Source organism: Melanostigma gelatinosum, assembly GCF_949748355.1.
Source record: "Melanostigma gelatinosum genome assembly, chromosome: 7".
Taxonomy (NCBI): Eukaryota; Metazoa; Chordata; class Actinopteri; order Perciformes; family Zoarcidae; genus Melanostigma; species Melanostigma gelatinosum.
In genome coordinates, this window is record NC_136640.1 from 18,304,439 (window position 1) to 18,324,680 (window position 20,242).

A 20,242-nucleotide genomic window follows, 5' to 3' on the forward strand; every position below is an offset into this window, starting at 1 on the left:
CAAAAAATTTGAAGGGATATGTATCAAAGCCAGTTTGAAATATGTCAGAGTAATGGCAGTACTTTGAATGTGTTTTCATGCTCTATGCAAGATGCATTAGCTGTGAGTGAACCATTTCAGACAGCAGCAGTGGACTGTGTGAAATGAGATCTTCTGAATAGAGAGAGGGGCATAACCGTATTGTGGTTCCTCCCCACAGGATGACAGTAAGCAAGCCCAGTTCCTGGCTTTGGCTGTGGTGTACTTCATCTCTGTCCTCATGGTCTCCAAGTACCGCGACATCCTGGAGCCCCAACGTGAGACTGCCAGAATAAGCCAATCGGGCCGCAGCATGCATCAGGAGGTCAACTCGCCAACCAGCACAGGTGTTGACAGCTGTGCCCTACCTTTCTTACATCCATTCTTCCTGCTCACTAATCTTAGCTTGCAGTGACCGTGTCTGGTATAAATGAATAGTAGGTGTCCGTGGTCCTTTCTGATGCATTGCTGCCAGCTTGAGCTGAAAGCTCATTCAGTAAAATAGCAGGGATACCCTGCCTGCGCTGCACCGGCTCACCGATGATTTATTCATGAGCTTCGCTAATTGCATCGCACAGAATTAAATGTGGAAGCAAATGGAGACTGGCGCTGGAGATGGAAGTTATGAACTTGATTAGACATCATAGTTCTCGCTGAAATGAAAGGTAGTATTTGCCTCAAGTCATAAATCATACATTAAGCCACATGAAAGGAAATCAGTGGTAGCCTACAAAGGCTTAATGCAATGTCTGCTGCAGTGCCAACTCGCTATTATGAGATGCACGAGCGAGCATACTTTATCAACTTCCATTCAGACAAAAGGTGAAGTGAATAAAAGGAACAAGAGGAGAGAGGCCGAAGGAAATATGAGGGTGCAATATGAGGCGCTTGGAACATACAGAAAATAAAGAAAAGGAAGATGAGCAGGGGGAAGTTGAGAGATGGGGAAGAAGCGGCATGCTGGCAAACTACTGTGGGTTTTTGGGGCAGTGGAGCCAGGCTTGCTATTTTCAGCCCCATCTGTCAGTGCCCATTAGGCAAGCAATCCACCAGAGGAGAATGGGATCATAGAGGTTGCTAGGAGGAGAGGGAGGCACACTGCCGCCTTCATAAATTTCACCAGAAAATGGGGGAATTTTCCAGACGGCATGTGGCAGGAGATTGTCTGATGGACCAGGAAGCCAGACGACTTGCTGGCTAAATCAGGCCCTGCTGACCTCGTTAGGGGGGCATGTGATGACTATTAATATGGCCGGCCTTGCATCTACTGTAGGTAAGTACTGGGTTACAGTGAACCAAAATCAGACGAGAACGGCACCTCTGCAGGTTTCTGAGGATACAAAAAGCAAACGGTTGTTTGCTGTATAGACGATGCATTTTCAATGTATGAACAGACAGAATGCTGCAGATTTAAATACAATTGTTGGTTGACACTCTGCAGCTCAAGTATATGGAGAGATACAGTATATTATGTGCCATAATAAGAGAGCCGCTATCAGCTAGCTGACTTTTCTGTCACTGTTTCAAAGCAGTTGAATAGATCGCCTCTCACTGTATCACCTCTCACTGCATCTGACTGTAGCCGACCTCACTCCCTGTTTTCCGTGTCTTTGTTCTACAGAAACACCCCTAGCATTTGACAGCAGTAAGGACCATCCTGTGCCATCAGACCTCCACATGGAAAGCTCCCTTCCCCACACAGACTCTGGTATCGCAGAGGAGCAGCTAGCCAGCATCCTTAACGGGTCTGATCTGGACCACACCGGGGGACTGCTCATATCTACGCTGTCCTCGGAGGTGAAGAAGTCCCAGGAGAGTCTGTCCGAATCACCCAGCGTGGCGGTGCTGAAACCGCCCTCCTCCATCATCAGCATTAGCCAGTCCAACAAGGGCATCAACGTGAAGGAGATACTGAAGAGCCTGGTGGCAGCTCCAGTGGAGGGCTTAGAGGCTGGGCTGGAGGCGGTGTCCTACCCAGACCTTGCTGCCAACACCCAGGCCATGCTGCCCATGCAGTTTCACTCATTTGACAGGTGAGGAAGTGTCATTGGTAGTTCAGAAAATCACTGTTTTCTTTTTTTTTTTGAAGAAGTGCACCAGAGGTTTGGCATGTCCCATTTACTACAAATCCTATACACTTACACTTTTAGATCACTTTGAAATCACTACACTTCTTTAAGGGCTCCATATATGATATATATATCTAATTATGTTCTTTAAATGCTCACATTAGCTGTTTAAATGGTCGATCCTTCTTAGGTAGAAAAAACATTTACCAAACACAGACACACTAGGATTGCATCCCTGAGGTGCCAGACAACCTTTGCCAAGTATAATAAATCTCATAATAAACATAAATTATCATCACAGTTGAAACACTTGCTGTTGCTTTTTGGATGTATTTTTCCAAGCACCCATTCAATTCTAGTTCTGTCTTTACGGCATGAAAATCAATTAACACACCTCCTTGAGTTGTCGAATACATCAAAGTGAATTTGATGAAATTCATTTGTAGTTACAGTAAGAAGCAATAACTTGCTGAAACTCCATCATCGTCCTTCAACTGAACTGCGTTAAAGGAAATCTAGATCTAAAAAAAAAGACAAAAATGAATTGTATCAAATGTTCTCATCCTCTTGAGATTTAACTGAACAAAAACATTTCATGCCATAAAAGATGTGTGTGTGTGTGTACGTGCGCGCTATCACTCAAATGCTGATGTTAATCCTCCGAGTTTATTTTAGTTATCCACTTTACCACTAATGGTTTCTAAGTAGCATGCAACACATTATTCATTTCAGGCCACTGGTATTGTACTCATCCCCCACGGTAAGGAATTCCTCTGTTTGAAAAGGTCTCTGGAGCGGCGAGGCACTGCTGCGGTTTATTTACGTTCCTGGATTCGATAAAACCACACAGTAATCTACATGGATTTGGGAGTTTACAAACCTGCTCCTGCAAGGATTTTAAGCTTCAAGCATCTGATCCTTATCTCCTATGGTTGATAAAGTTTTGAAAATCATAATTTTTCTGAAAGTAGTTTGAGTCTGTTTAGCACAAACAGGCTCCAGAGAGATTGCAGAGGACACACCGAGTCAGAAGGAACAATGGGGCCGCCCTTCCTTTTAGTGCATGCTGCTGCTGCTGCTGCTGGGCTGAGGTGAGCCTGATGAATAGGGGAGAAGATGGAGGAGTGTGTGGAGAGAGGACAGCTGAGAGGGTGGGGGTCTCCAGGGCGTTGATGACAGATTAAACAGAAGCGGCCTCACGCCACACCATGGCCAGCCCTGTCGCCCTCACCGCTCACACCCGTAATGGGAACTGGCAGCCTGAAATGAGTCGCCACAGCAAAGTGTATTATTTTTTAAATGCTTTCACACAAAACCCTCCTGACCACATATACAACTTTGTCTCATGCTTTTCATGTCACTCCCCCCTCTAGCCTCTATTTGCTGTGTCTAATTGTTTGCCACCTGCCAGCGAAATGAGCTGCCAGACATGGACAGGCCTTTCATTTGTCTGTCAGGGTGACAATAGATTGGGGGTGACAACATCAAAAAGGAAAAAGGAGGGAAAAAATGGCTTAAAGTGGAGTCGCAGAGGCCCCTCCAGTAGAGACTTTCATAGAGGTTTGAACTGCTTAACATCCAGATGTACATGAGACCAGATGGGAATACAGTACAGAATACTTAAGGTTTACTGAACTTCCTCCCTTTCCCCCCTCTCCTTTACCAGAAGTCTCTATATTAGCTCCGTTATTTGTCCTTACATATTTGATTTTTCCCCATGTTGTAGAGCAATGATAATTGGTTTCAATTATGTTTGCATGTGGGATATAGCATATTCCGTCTGTGTGTATTCATGTATTCCTGACTAAAGCATCATTAGATTAGATCTCTTTGATTTATAGAGGCAACATTTCTTATACTTTACACAGCATTCATCTCACACAGCCGCAGAACTCATTAATATTAACTCCCGAGATTAATCCTTTCTTTATTCTCAGCAACTCAATTAAAACAATTATATTAATAAAATATGCGCTGGATAATCTATACATGATTCATGAGTACTCCGCTAATTAATTATTCATTAAAAGAGGTCCATGTTGCATCTACGGCCTGTAGATCAAATGTAAGGTCCCGGTTATGCCAAAGAACAGCTCTCTGCTGGAAGATGCACGCGAGGGATGCATTTTGGAAAGCAAGATTAATTTCACGCCGACTTCCGGCAATCAAAACGAAACACGCTCCTGATGTTCTGATATGCGTCGATGAGATTTCACAGTGGAGCGCAGCACAGAGATCTACTCAATGAATTATTCCTGTCATCAGTGTTCTTCAAAGCACAGCTGTATCTCTGAGGATGAATTCCAGTTGCTTTTTAAGCTTTTCTCGCTCTCTCTCTTAACCGAGTAGATTTTGATCTGCGAAATAAAAAAATATTTATATTGTACTTCTATTTTCTTGTATGCTCACCTTTTTAGGTGTTGTCACTTAATGTGTAATATAATCTACTTTTTGCATATTTGATCCATAGAGAAATGACCAAGCTATTTCATTTGTTACACTGAAAAACCCATGGTTTTGATCACTTTGAGAAAGCAGTTGAACAGTGGAAGAGGATGCGATATAAATTACAAGAAGTCCTGAAGGCCGAGTTTGATTTGTTTGATCATGGAGTCCAGCATGGTTTACTTCATCTATGAGATGGACTGTGGGTATACAGTGTAATTGCAACATGAAATGGTGAAAGTCTGTGTTGCTCTGTTGGGGGAAGGATTTCTGGGGATTTGCTTCAGATGACAGCAGGCTTAGCTCGTGACAGAGCAGAGGCCTGGCCTGTGTCACCCAGAGTAACTGCCGGAGATTGGACAAGACATTATCTGGCACCCTCACAAACCCTAAGGCCAACTGCAGACCTGATAAGGACAAGCGCTCCTTCTCCTTCCTGTCAGGGAGCTCTTGCAGGGCCAAGTCCACTGCATCATCTTTAATCCTTGGCCAATCAGATTGCATGTGAGCAGAGGTCTGGTGGGTTCGTGGTGCGTCTGTGTTTCCTGCGCTGTTACATGAGGTCACAAGTGTAACTTTCATCTCAAGGCTCCACAAGCTTTTCTTGTTCTGTTTAATTCATTAGCTCTGCCCCTTTCCCTTTTAGCACCGTGTGATGTTTTGTACAGTAGCTTCCACAAATATAAGAGAAGCCACTGATCATTCATGAATCACGATTTTTTTCCCCAAACCGTTTCACCGTGGTCTGGGGTCTGGTAGCTTCAGATAATATATGCTGTCTGCTCGATGTTTATATATAATGTATATTATAAAACCAATAAACTGAAAAGTCAGAATAAACCATGATAATAGTTATATACATTAAGTCCAGAAGGTCTGTATATTTGTATCTACCGGTAGGTGTCGCCTACATGATCCACTATACAGTGTTTGTATCCAGTTGTGTGCGCAACATGTGTATGCTTGTATGTTTGGAAATGGAAATGATTATGCAAGTTTGTTTCTGGGACTAAATACACACATTCATGTGTGAATGCATGTTCTTTTTGTACTTGACTTAATGTACCTAATTATTTATCATGTTTTATTCAGACTTTTCAGTTTCTTGGTGCCCTCTCTTGCATATCTACTATCAAAGTTTCTGTTTCTTCAGAAAAAGAAGTCTTCTATTGAAAACTTGCCAAATGTAAGCCATAATCTGCAAATATGTACTTTCTGTCAAAAAGCAGATGCTGCTCTGTATGTCTGTGCAGAGCAAATGGAAAATAGAAAAGTCTTGAATCTCATCCTCAATGAGCTGTAGTTCCGGCAGTACGAACACAAGCGGTAGCGATGCAAACGTGTGTCCGTAACAACTGGCGAGTTGCTCCTGGAGAGCTTCTAAGGGAGAGGATGTCTTGAGCTCTTGTGAGCAGAGCAGAGGGCAGCACATGTAAGGGAAAGTGTAGTAGCTGGCTGGCCTCTTGTCCTCCACTTTATTTACTTCAGCCTTTTGCGTGCGTGCGTGTGTCTGTGTTTTCGTTGCATGCGTTACGCTGACGGATGGAGTTACAGGTCAGGATGTTTACCTTTCCCCATGTCCTGACTAACGTCTGTCTGGGCATGCTCATGCTGGCAGGGCCTGAGAGCACCAAGAGACGATGAGGACGACGACTCTCTTTTTCTCTTCTAATGTATACATGCATTTTGTTTTGTCTTTCAGAAAAGAGGATTAGAAAGTCAACAGTTAAGTTAGTCTTTCTCAAGACTCTTCCAGATGCTGGATTTACTGAAAATCAGTTTTATTATGATGACGTTTGTCTTAAAGCTTGCCTGCGTATGGCTGCCTCATTCAATTTTAACGCCTGGTCCCAGGCTAGACTGCCAGTTATTGTGCTCAACTACAACCGTACTTCTAAAAGTAAAAAGGTTGCATTCACCAACAATCTGCTGTTACAACCTGCAGTCACTGCAGCACTCTGGAGTGTCTTGCTCAAGGGCACTTTGTTCAGAAAAATACTTGGGCATAAACCCACAACCCAATTTCTGTTTCTAATATTCGTGTGTGTGTGTGTGTGTGTGTGTCCTGTAGGAGTGTGGTGGTGCCTGTGAAGAAAACCTCCCCTGGCAGCCTCACAGTTAACACAGTGGGAAGCAGCAGCATCACCTCCTCTGGGCTGACAGCTGGCAGCACCCCCAACATCTTTGCTGCTGCCTCTGCGACCCCCAGAAGCATGATCAACACCACGGGTAGGTCGAGCACAAGGTTACTGGAATGTGCTTGTCCTTAAATTCCCGCATTCCGGCCTAGTAATGTAGTTCATTTTGAATAAAACTGTTTTACGGCATGTTGAACAATTACTGTTCGTTTTCAAGACCTTGCTTCGTCTGATGCCAGTCCGAGAATAGAAACAAAGCGCCTTCCATCATCTGGATCATAATGATCATGTGATCCTGCATGCCTCTGCAGGAGCTCAGTGTTGCCACTAGATGGCCCTCTTTACCTTCCAATCAGTGTCTGCAGCAGCTCTGTGCACGAAGTAAATATTGCTCTCCCTCAGCCACAAGTATTCCTCCTGATCCTGAACAACCAAACCAAACAAGTCCATTTAAATCTACCTGAATTATATATTAAACAAATGCCTTTTATAGTAGTGACAATGGTTTGTATGCACGGCTTTCCTGTGTGTTCCTGTCTGATTGGCCGCAAGCCCTCTCTCCCTCCCCCTGCTGTCACGTTGCTTCTCCTGAGTCTGCTGCATTAAGCCTGTTCCACCTCAGGGCTCCTGTAGTCTGGGCCTCTGAAAGGACCCACTTAACACCAAGAACCATTAGGAGCTCCAACACCTTTTTAATGTCGTCCTATTAAAAAAAAATTTAAAAAAGGCCTCTCCTCTCTGAGCCCCACTAAAGGAATGTGAGAAATTGATCCAAGTCAAAGTGTGCTTTCAGCTGAAGCCACAGGCCTTCACCCAGACCCCATGATCACACTCGCTGTGGTTTTAACATAATGATTTCATGCTTCTGACTCAGGGCTTACCTTTAAATTACTGCTGTCACTATACCCTAAGTTTGGCTTTGACACCAAAACTAAGTGTAATATATAACAATCTGTTGCAATGTTTTGATGTGTTATTTGATTGTTCATGTTTGTGATCTTTAGTCAGCAAAATAGTTCCTTATGTTGCTGATGACACCAGCTTGAGCAACCAGCACAGGTGCACTGTGATTTAGTTCAAGATGTGGTGCATGAAGTGACACAGTTTTTATTTGTTTGACATGGTTGAAATTTGCGCTGACTGCTGAAGTCCACCGTCAGGCCGGATTGCGGCTGGTTCCCATTCTTCTTTTTTTCCCAATTATTTTAGTCTGTGCCATCACATGCATTTATAGCCTCTGGAGAAAAACATATTTCATTTTTTTTTTTTTTGATTTGACCACATAACTGTGACGGTATTAAACACTATTTTTAAATGATATATTATTACGATTATTTAATTCATTATATTAATACATAAAATAGTATTTAAAATATATTTTCCTGTGTTTTTAATTACCTCAAAGTTAATCCTCACCTCTCTGTAAACTGATTAAAGATTATTACACATATTTAGTCCTAATATTTCTACTAATGTTGCATGTTTCTGTTGGTCTTCCCTGCAGGAGCAACTGATGGCGCCCCCTCTGCCTCCTCTTCCTCCAGTTTTGTAAACGGAGCCACCAGTAAGAATCTGCCGGCCGTGCAGACGGTGGCCCCCATGCCTGAAGACACAGAAGAAAACATGAGGTACAAAAGGGTCCTTACTCTTCAGCCATACTTGTGTTTCCTGTGCTCATTAATTCACTCATTTCAAATTATGTGACATATTTATTAAATGTACTCGTACGCGGAGTTGTGTATTTAGGAAATTTTTCCTCAAAATGTTCTGCTATTTTTTTGCTTTTGCTTTTCCATTGAACTGAATCATTTATTTTATGGATAACAACAGAGCTCACCTTTTTGATGAAACTATTTTCTTTGCCTCTACATCGAAATAAATTACAACATAAAAATGGAATTTTTTTTTTTCATGAACAACATGGCGAAGTTTGGCCTAATTCTTTGTGTATTTCTATGTTTATCTTGTTGTGACCCTGACTCATCATCCTCACTGGCTCTAATAGTTTGTGACAGACGTCCTTAGTCCTGCTCTCCCGCTGACTGCCGGGAGACCAGGTCCTTCTCCAGAGTCTCGCTCTCTCTCTCTTCAGTTGCCATGGCAGCAGTAACCGACATCACTTAGCGTAACTGTGAAGTCAATGATAGTAGGCTCACCGTCTCGCTAGAGAGCCTTATATTTTAGAAAAGGGGAAAAAAAACATCCAGCTGAACTGAAAATATGAGTATATTTATGTTTTATCATATCATAATTCATTCATGAGCCCAACCTTTAAGTCACAAAACAACATGAAGCAAGTACTGCCTGTGGCTTAATTTTTCATTCTTCTCTCTATTTCAGTGCCTTTTGTGAAGTGGACCAGTGTCCACTACGCCAGGGACTGACACCTCCTGAGCTCAAACCCTTTAGCTCCCTGACAGGATTACAAGCAGCCTCCAGAGATGCAGGCCAGTGTCTTAGGCAAGGACATTTATGTTAGCCACCTAGACCCCCCCTTGTCATCCCTCTGCTGTGTTTTCCCAGGGTGCTGGGAGGCAGATTACACTGTACACTCCATACAAATCCTAAACCAAACCTACTCTCTTCCCCCTCTCTGTGTCTCTCTATCCCGCTGCTTTCTGTCCATCTTAGCTGGGAAAACGATACTCTCCTCATGCTGCCTAGTGTCTGTGTTCGTACACATACGTAGGAGCGCAGAGATACGTTGCAGCTTGAGTCGTATCTCTGCTTGTATACAGTCTTGAGTTGTATTGCTGCATGACTCCAGCTCACAGTTTGTCTGAGGTGCTTAGATAATGTCAGGCAGCAGCATGTAGTGAGTGTGTAGGAGTTCAAAAAAAAAAAAACTTCCCTATGCAGTCAACTGTTATCCCATGTGCAAGCTTGGTAACGTGTCACAACAAAGAATGCAAACAAACTGCTGAGAAATCCCCTTTAAATGCAAAAAAAAAATGCATAGTGTTAACGTTGCAAACATTTTGACAGAATATAATCTTCTCTTATTGACATCTACAGTGATAGCAACCATGATATCACAGATCTCCGGCTTGGTTTGCATCCTCTGTGTGTTGGTTACACTCTGCACCCACTAGGACTCGGTCAGTCTGGCTACACACTAACTGGTGTTAGCTGCGTGCACTGGGTTTACTGTGAGGCTATCGCCGCTCTTAGCCTCAATGGAAGGGCACACCACTACCTCCCTTCCATTGCTACACTTATCAGGTGTCTCATCTCCTTTTGTGACTTTTATTGTGATGTGTTTTTATTTGACAGCATCACTACGAAGCTGGAGAGGGCCCTGGAGAAGGTGGCACCCCTGCTGCGAGAGATCTTCGTGGACTTTGCACCCTTTCTGTCACGCACCCTGCTGGGAAGCCATGGGCAAGAGCTGCTCATAGAAGGTACAGATGTTGTGTTGTGCATTTCATTCCACAAACTGTGTGTGGAGTCCTGCCCCCCCCTTCACCGTACCATTGTATGTACTACACCGGCTGCCTCATTGATGGATGCATACGCAGTAGTAGGTGTTGACAGGAGAGTCACTATTTTGCACACGAGCTGGGAGTCTGTCACAGTCTGATTAAATCTGCTTTCCCTTTCATTCATCTTGTGACGTCTGTGTGTTTTGTCTCCCTCATGATCCTCTCCACATATTGAGGATTATTCCGAGATGTGGTATTTTTAAACATCAGTGTTTCACAGTCACAACAGATGTCATGTTGAAATAATTGGTGGCCTTTGCCTCGTGCCAGTGATATTTTTAGCATCTTAGGTCACCCTGCTACTTGCTGGATTTTTGTCTTTTTTGGTGAAATTATTATTATTTTTTTTCAGAATAAACATTTGGGAAGTGATGTAGTACATTTTGAAATCTTTAAATGTATTTACATTGGAATGAAATGACCGCTTTTTCTGTTTTGTGCCATATAGAATCTAGCAGATTTTCTGCACAGTCTACTCCACAATTACATGGAAAGTAAAATGAAGTATAGATTCTTACAGAGACCGTGTTAAATGTTAAGTAATGTCAAAGAGATGATGCAGTAATGGTTTGTTGGTGTTAAAGTCATGTAGCATTGCAAAGAAACCTGGAATCATGGATGTTTCAGCACAAGTTGATGATCTCTGTCACAATAAAACAGCCTTCAAGATGAATGTCTTTACCATTGAAGCCTCATGATTTTATTTTAAAAAGCATTAGAGCAGTCACATTGCATATATTGAAAGTGTTGGTCTGACTGGCTTGGTTGTGCACAGTGTTTGCACAGAAGTGTGTGATCCTTCTGCTGCACTCTACTCTGGGCTCCAGTCGTATTTCCTGGTGGTTGTGTGAAGGCTCCCGGTGCTTTCCTCAGGCCCCAGGTTGGCAGTCTTTCACAGTGCTACTTGTGCCTAACCTCAGGGACTGTCTGCCTGCATGTGTGTGCTCTGCCACTCCATTCCCAATAGTTGTTTTGGCTTGCATATGCAAGGACACACTGCCACCACACTGGGACACACACAACCACACATGCATGTGTGGTTGTGTGTGTGTGTGCAGACATTTGTCTGTGCGTGCACAGTGCGAAGTTCATGTGTGTGTGGCCTTCAGTCTGTTGACTTGCAGTTTGCACAAAGTGAAATGATATCTCTGGTTTCTCACTTCTCACACAAGTCTTTTTTCTTTTGAGCGTAAGCAAAACCAACATCAGTTTCAGAAGTCCATGCAGAGAATGACAGCAGGCTGAAAGAATGCATTCCCGTGAACGCTGGATTCAGAAAGAAGTTGTCTGACACGTGTCCACTTTCCTGAGCGTAGTTTACGTGTATGTTTGCAGCGTTTACACTGCCAGATACTTTTAAATAGCAAATGTATGTTAGATATTATTTAATAATATGAATTGTTGACAGTATTATTGTGTTTTGCATAATATAGAAACTATGATATGCTGTTTTTCTTAGCTTATTTGTGTTATTAAGCAGCTGGAACGTATTTTTATCAGAATGTATTACTGGTATTTAATTTAAGCTTTGAAAGTGATCAATTTAGGGAGGCTTATGAGCTTGGTCTTAATAATTTGATGCCATTACTGTATAATATTCCATACTATGCTGCCCAATCCTTCTAGAAATGATTGGTGAAGTGATGAATTAAGTTGTCGCCTTCAGACATCCAAAGGGCATTTAAAGAATTACTGTTTCTTTTTTTTTTATGTTTCCATTCCAGCAAGTAAAGTTCCACAAACAGCCACGTGTACTTTTTCCTCCATACATCATGCATATATCATCCATATGTAGATAGCCATGTGGGTAAGCCATGCACATGTGGCTAAGGCTTCTCACTCAAACTCAGGGGAAAGGAATGCAAAATCAGGTAGCATAGCCTTGACAAGTGTGAATATGTCTGTTACCCTTTCACTCAAAGTCTGTCAGCAGACTGACCAAGCTGACAAACCAGAGCTGAGAGTGTAACCCCACAAACAAGGTCGCGGACAGACAGCTCGGGCCTCAGTGCTCCTCACCAGACGTGTTTAACCCTGTCTGGGTTTGTGAAAAGTGCACCCTTTGCCTGACATGAATTAGAGCAGCTTTATCTGACAAAACAAACCCGCAGATTCACCGCATGTACTGTAAACCTCAACATTGCATCGAGACACTCAGGTCAGTCCCAGTTGCAGTGTGTTTTATCCAAATGGTGGAGCTGTCCCTCCCGCTCGTTCTCCTTTTTTTTTTTTCCCTGGCCATTCCCAGGCTCACAGTTGAAATACTGTGCTGTAGTGCAAAGGCGCTCCATTTACCAGTAATTACCAGTCATCCATCACTCCTTAGATTGCCCGAGGTCAAGCCCCCCGGTGCCCCGTGTGCCCCTTCGCCTCACCCTATTCCTTCAAACCCCCCTGCAGACGTGGTCACTGCGGCAATTATGTTGAGTGCACCCTGAGCTTTGCACTTGGAGTTGGTGGCTAAGTCCTGTGTGTGTGAACACTGCTGCTGTTGTGATGCCTGCTGCCTGCTTCTTGCTGTCCCCAGAGTGGCCCAGCCTGCCGGCGCATTGCCCCACAATGCCACATTCACCCGTGCCTTAACCCTGCCCTGTTTACAGGAAAGGACTGGCAGGCCGTGTTTAAATAGAATGCATTTAGTTTGTCTACCAGCACAAGGCCAGGGTCAGTTGGCCACCTGACTCCTGTGTCAGACTGGACTGACTTATGGCTCAGCATGTCACTGCTATAACAAGAGGTCAGCAGTGGCACTCTGTGTACAAGAAAAGGGTCACATCCTCTCAAGAGTATTTGCAATACGCTCCCTCGGACACTCTTCGCTCATGAATGGAGGCGGGGGTGGAATCAGCGACCAAGAGATCCGTCAGTCCAGAGCTCTGAATATTTTGCATTCTTTGTTACATTGCACAGCCTGTACACAAGCAAAGCCGAGTCAATTCAATGTTAATATCATGCTATAATATTAGCTTACATGTTTAGTTGTTGTCCAGTATTAGTCTCGATATAGTGCCTGTGCGGTTACAGAAGGGTGCAAATACTGTTGTTTATTTATTGGTGTATTTGATAAGGGACATGTTAATAACAACATTGCTGTAAATGTGGCAGAGTTAGCCAAGAGGCTATTTTTCATCTGTAGTCCCAAGGCAGATGTTACAAAGTAAACCTAAAAAGAGAATATATGTTGCATATGTCATTAAGTTAAGCTCTGTTTCCCCCTCTAAAAGGTGGTCAGATATATGCTGCATACGATTGTGTCACTCCCTGAGAATCATTGTGAGTACAACCAATAGTGCCACTACTATTAGGATTCATGTGTATGTTGGACTGTACAATGCACAACTTGTGCAACAACGTTAACTGAAATCTTAGATTAAGAATATTCAATTCTCATCGACACGCCGTCACCCATGGAACAATGGCTGCTGTGTGGCACAGAGTTAAACTCCTGCCAGCTTTTAATGAGTCCTGGAGAGTTGCATTCTTTCCTTTACTTAATGACTGCACCTTTTAATGGTCCTCGCCAAGTGCAACAGAGGGAGTTGGAGGTGCAGAATACGAGACCAGTTGCAGCCATTGTTTCTGCAAATGAGCTTTTCACACCTGCCATTCACACTTGTTTCATTAGAGAGTTGTCTGCTTCTGCGGCTCACTGTCTACAGAATGGAGATGAGGAAAGAAGCTGTGAATGTCTGTGTTCACGTCCGTAAATGTGTGTGCGAGTGTGAAGGTAGGTGTGTGTGCGTGTGTGTGGGTGTGTGTGTGTGTCGAAGGGGAACATAAACGTGTTCATTTGTTATGTAGGCATGCAAATTATTTTTTTTACAGTTTTATGAAAGGCAACTTTGAAGCACAATTTAGGGGTTTATACATTTTTTTTTTTTACACTGCCTGATATTGACCTTATGCCAAAAACAAAATAGCTTCATCCACGTTCTGAACTCTGTCAGAAATTGGAATGTGTTTATTTATTCTTAAATGATTATCTTGTACTGCGACACGACGTGATATGAGACTGATTGTACCCACAGCTATTCTGTGTTAAATACTACCTTTATGGTTAATATATAATTCTGTTCATCTGTTTTGTCTCTACAGGTCTAGTGTGTATGAAGTCAAGCACTTCGGTAGTGGAGCTCGTCATGCTGCTTTGTTCTCAGGTGACTTTTTCTTTCTCCTCCTCTTCACAGTCCTCTTTCTCAGCCTCTCTTTCTTCTCCTCTAATCCCCTACTCGCTTCTCTTTCCCGTGTAATATGCCTTCATCTGCTACGCCTCTCTAGATAACATTTCTGTCAACACTATGTGGATATCTGCTTGAGACTTGTTTCAAATTGGACATGGTCAATAGTATATTATTTCACGCACCTCCAATTTTTTTAAAGATGTATTCTAAACACATTCTTCATCTTATCAAACTACCAATACTTTAATGTATGACTTCATGGCTAATGCTGATGACGACATACAGACACTAACAGCTCTCTGAGAATCCAGGGACTTTCTCACCACACCCCAGAGCTTTAATCCAGAGCCCTCCTTCAAAGAATGAGTCCCACCTCGTGCAACGCTGCTAGTGACTGATCACCTCCGAGCTGACCCTCTGAATCTCTTGTTAAGCCCTTGTTTTAGAGAAGGTCAAAGCCCCGATGTAGCAGTTAGAACAGGAGATATTTAACATACCTTCTGTCAGCCCATCAGTCTTGCGTCGGGAGCCCATAAGGAAGCCATTACTTGGTGCCTCTTTGTGGATCCAGACTGCAGGGCCAGAGCCTTGAGGAGGTGGATTGCCCCTATGTGCGCTCCGTGGTATCCGCAGTCCAAAGCCTTCTTCAGCAGGGAGCTCAGCCTCTGTTATATGGAGGCCATTATTCAGGGGCTTTCCTCCAAAGAACGTACATGAATAGGACGGCCAGCATTGACTGATTGTTGCTCGTTTGAAGGTTTTTGACGGGCTCCTTTTTGCACTGCTTTTTCTGTCTGTGGAGTATCTGTGGGAAGTTGCTTTTTCCAGCTCTAGGATTTATTGCAGATGAGAGCGTCAGCATGCTGTTAAGGGTCTGAGTCCACCCCCCCCCCCCCCCCCTTACACAGATAGCATTACTGCGGCTCCAGAGGTTCCTGCCATTAAGGGCTCTAGGGATGAAATCCAGGCTGAGATATCGATCAGACAGCGAGGGCTTGAAACTGGACTGTATAGCTTGGTGTCCTTCTACAACCTTTCAAATAGAGATGAGCCATTGCTTTGTATCACAATGCTGCTCCATCAGCAATGAATCCAGTTATGTTGCCAGCTAATATGAGTTTAAAATCACTCTGTAATGAGTGTCCTCTATATTACTGCTTTCAGGGGACAAAGCTGATATGTATGCAGAGCGGTTTTATCACCAGCAGATATGTTTGCTTTGACTGATAATCACATTGTCATATACGGCTAAATAATGTCTTTGCTGTTACATACTGTATCTCAAGTGCTTTCAAAAAGCCCAACAAGTCTTCTCAGATGCAGGATGAGCTGTGTGGCTGACATCATTAAAAGAATGCCAACTTCAACGTATCCCTCACATATTTCAACATGAATGTTTTAAGACAGCCAGGAGGGCACTTAGCTGACCTTTACTCCCTCTCTGTTTTGTAACCTGTCAGTTTTATGAATGAATTAGTGCTAATGGTCTGCCTTTTCTTATTTATGCATACTAATCACAGCAATCATCGTGTGGCTTGCCACGGTTGCAGACACTGTGTGTCTCTCCTCAGCCCGGGCAGCTGAATGAAAAGGTCAAGCAGCTCTGTTTCTTGTAACAGCTTAAACATACAGGGGGGGATCTAGAGTGGAGCCTCTGAGATTTAGTGATGGAAGGCCTCCAGATGTGTATAACAGAGCAAAGCAGAGCAGATAAAAGCAAACGCTCCTGCACACTGACAGGGTGGATTGAAACACCACAAATACTTAGTGCCCTGTTGAATTTCAGGAAGATGAAAGTGGGAGAAGAGAAAATCTTTTCTCAAGGCCAGGAAACTGCTCTGCGGGTTGGGAGTTGTGGGACTTTAGGTCCGACATGAAGGTGGTGGTTTTACTGAAGATAGATGGAAGAATTGTCGCGTTGTTCCAAGTGAACCTACAGCATCATCATTCTAAGTGTTGCATGTTGCTTTTTAGCAGCTTCGAGCAAATTGTTTGGTTTTAAACACAAAAGTTCTACAACGTGCTCTTTAGTTTCATCGCTCTCATTAATATTGTTTCCAGCAGTCGCAGGCAAAAAGAAAAAGCTCAGGCAAACAAGTTGTATACAATCTGTCCGACGCCAAATACAGTGTCAGCGAGATCCTTTTCCTCAGGAGTAAACATTTAGTGACTATTCTAGTGACTATTGGACTTTCGTTTGTAAGCTCACCTGAAACATGACCAATGCAAATGTTGCCCACGCCTGCTGAATATGTAAGAAGGTAACTGTTAGGCTGTTTTTCAGTCTATTGTTGACCTATTCTGCCCTTAAAAGGACAAAAAGCTCATTGATGCACATTAAAATTATATAATAATAAAGAAATCCAATCTACTAAACAAACTTCCAACAGTCAGCCAGAGGTGTTGCATCCTGGTCATGGTCTGCATTTACATCAAGGACCACATCTCTCTTTTTTTTTTAAGAGTTACATGTCATGTCTAATTCCCTTCAAATGGGCAGCAGAGGAATCTCATGCAATCAAAGGCAGCCTCCTCTGGGAGCTCTGTTCTCCAGTAAAAAAAAAAAAGAGAGTCTCTGAAGTGCTTTCTCAGCTGTCAACAAGCATAGCTCAGACAAGATACCAAACTTGACTAGTTCATGCTATACCTCCACTGACCTCCTGCCATTTTCCTGGCAACGCCCCAGTGTCACATCTGCCTTGATTTCCGCATTTATTTTTGTCACGTGAGCGTGGTGCAAGTGGAACCTCAGATGACTGGCTGTACATGATCCCTGTCCAAATCAAAAACAGCTTATTCCAGGCAGATACTGTAGCAGAGGGAAAGGGGGTCATGGGGAACATTTGGATACCAGATGCTCAGCAGTTTGTCAGCACCATCTCCCTGACTTAACGCATTGTGGGGTCAGACTGTGTACTCTTGCGTGAACCTGTATGTGTCAGGCACGACAACTGTGTACAAAAACACATGCCCATGCATAATAATGTCAATGTCAGTTATGCTGGTACTGTGTCCACAACAAATGCTGCTTACCTTGACCAGACATTGACATAGAAAAAGCGGTGTAGCACTGTTTCGCATCTACAACTACAGAGGAAAACCGCCTATATATTCTTTCCGTTGAAAATGATAACATTATTTTCGGCAAATTTGAAATGGATGGTCTACTTCAAAGGCACCTTTTAAATGTGAATAGTTGAGAGTTCCATACACATTAGTAGCCCTCAGGACTGAAAACCTTTTTTCCTTCATTTTCCTCTGTTTTTCTTCCTCTTTTGAACTGTGGCCTTCTCTGTTTTCGCTTCCATTTGCACCTCAGCGAGGGTACAGGAGAGCTGGATTTCCCACAGTGAAAGGCACGCTCTCAAACTGTTTTTTAATCATTTCCAGAGCATGTTGTGAGACAGCAAGTGCTAGCACTCTGGCCCAGGGCTCGGATCCCTTCCAGGCGCACACTGCAGGGCTCAGTGAGCCTGCTCGGTAATCTGTCACTGTAAGGGACAGAGGAAATGGCTGTATTTAAGTGAGAGGATACAGTTTCATCCCACAATTACATCTCTCCTGTTGTACAGTTCCTTTCAGGAAGAAAGGGTGGTCTCACTGGCTGTGCAGGAATTTAGCTTTTTATCGCCACAATCCTTTTGTCTCAGGGTAGATGAACTCAATGCTTTGTTTACCCGCTTGAATTACAAACTATGACATGTAATCTAGATTACAGTTGCAATATGCAATTTGGATGGTGAACTGTGATTCTTGTCATGCATTTCTGAAAGATATTTTTGCTGGATTAAAATGGTGTTTTCTTATTGTGTTTTACTTCGTTTTAACTAAAGCAGTTTGAGGAAGTATTCTTTCAGCTTTACTGCCTTTTTGGTTAAACCTTGCTATACTGACATGATTTTTTCTTAACCCATATCTTATATTGATTATAAGGATGTATTTATGTTGTGCTTTAGAACTTTTAATATACCATTTACAACCCAAAAACTACACAAAAACATGGAGATCTTCCGTAAGTAACGGATCACAAATTGTTTCATTTCAGGAATGGCAGAACTCCATTCAGAAGAACGCTGGCCTGGCTTTCATTGAGCTAATCAACGAAGGAAGGTAAATGTGTCCATTCACTTCAATACAGAAAGTCAGCCAAGCAGTCTTTTATTTATCATTCTGTTATAATTATGTGCTTTAAAACAAAAAAAAGGGCATGGATTGAAACCTCTTGGTGATTGCTCAGTAGGGGTTAACGGTAAATACGATTGTGGCGACTGGATGAAGTAAGAATATCAACACTAAGGAGCGTTCACCCTCTCCTATCGTCTGCCTTCTTATATCTCGGTCTGTGCGTGTCATACTGTACGTCCCAGTGTCTGCGTTTCTCTTTCTGTCTCCCTCCCTCTTCCTCTCGTCTCTGGGTGTGGCCAGACTCTGGGTTTTCCACAGAGCAGATCAGGGCCGGCTCAGCCTCCTTGCCCATCTGCTGACCCATCTGGCCAGACCTTCTCTATGCCCGGGCTCTTGCTGCAGCCCAGCCATGCTTCTGAGTCCCCTGCTGGCCCTGGAACAAAGAGCTCCAGTCAGTTGGGCCACACGGCGCTGTCCAGGGTGCTGCTGACGGATACATAATTTCGCAGTGTTACTCAAGTCTCTGCACACCTGCTCTGCCTAACTAGACAGATCTAGAGGTAGCGAGAGTCTGGTAAATCTGTTTGCCTTACAAGGCGTGGCCGACAAAGACGTTGTTTCTGCTGTATGTGTGGCAACAGATACATCAGGTAGTTGTGTGCTGTTCCTCTGTTTCATGCTGCAGCTGTTTGAAAGCAAAGACACTTTCCAAAACACTGAAAGTAAAGGGATCACTTTACTTTATTATTACTGGCCCTGTCTTGCGTGACTGCAAGTCACTATCTTTGGGAAATAACTGCCTTAGGTTTGCTGTTGGTACAGTATTTACAAATACATGCAGTGTTTTTTTTCTGCACACATCTCTGTTAAGACAGGATCTTAAAGTCTCAAAAGCAAATGATGCGGGGATCACAATGTTGACCCTAGTGTTAAGACAAAGACAAAATATAGGGTCCTGTGAGACACAATCTTATAATACACAAACACATTTTACACTTCCAAAGACCGGTTTTATAATTCTTTTTTTTTTGTTGACAGCACAAGCAACAAACTGTCAGGAGGTTTTGACCGGGATGGTCAATGATATTAGGTGACAACCTCTGAACAAAAAGTGTGATCACCTGTATTGATTCGTGTTTCCTTTCTGTAAAATATTAACGCAGAAGTGTTTTTTCGGTCTCCAAATATCACTCGTCAGCTTGCTTTCTCATCTATTCTTGGTCTCGAAACAAAGCTTGGCGTCGTCAGCCTCTGTCTTTGAACGGTGAACGTCTGTCGATTAATGAGTGCTTGTCAACAATTAAAGAGGCAATAGCAGCTGATGAATGCAGCCTCGGGATTACTGCCTCTCCTTGGGACAGGAGGGAAATTACAATCTGTATCAAGCACTGGAGAGGAACAGGGGCTGCTTTAATTAAAACAAAGCTAGCCTAATGGTGTGTAAAATGGCATGTAATCTGCACACAGTAGCCAGGGTGTTCTCAATTATTAAGGATAGTGGAATTTAAATGTGAATGTGGGTGGAGACCATGGAGCCTCCAGACTCAGCCATGTGAGAAGTTGTTCACGGCCTGACTCGTCAGCAATACAGGCACTGGGTTGATGTTCTGGTCAGTGGGAAAGGGATGCTCAGTCAATCAGGAGTATGCCAGACAGGCTTCAATGCTCTAATGACACTCCATTCCCTCCTTAATGCTACAGAGGGAACTGTCACTGACCTGCAGCCTTGCAGTATAACACAGACAAATGATGCTGTTTACTAGTCTGCTCTTTCAACGAGCAGA

The 20,242-nt window shown here is 43.3% G+C and overlaps 1 protein-coding gene across 1 annotated transcript in view; it reads left to right on the top strand.

The window, feature by feature from the left end:
• LOC306780247 (neurobeachin-like) overlaps positions 1-20,242 on the top strand; it is a gene marked incomplete at its 5' end in the record, with an annotated part of 185,287 nt that overhangs the window by 82,845 nt on the left and 82,200 nt on the right. Inside the window, 8 exon segments of the mRNA XM_079272545.1 lie at positions 200-365; positions 1,640-2,051; positions 6,604-6,761; positions 8,175-8,298; positions 9,011-9,130; positions 9,944-10,071; positions 14,248-14,309; positions 18,379-18,443. Of these exon segments, the coding sequence (XP_079128671.1) occupies positions 200-365; positions 1,640-2,051; positions 6,604-6,761; positions 8,175-8,298; positions 9,011-9,130; positions 9,944-10,071; positions 14,248-14,309; positions 18,379-18,443 (1,235 nt within the window).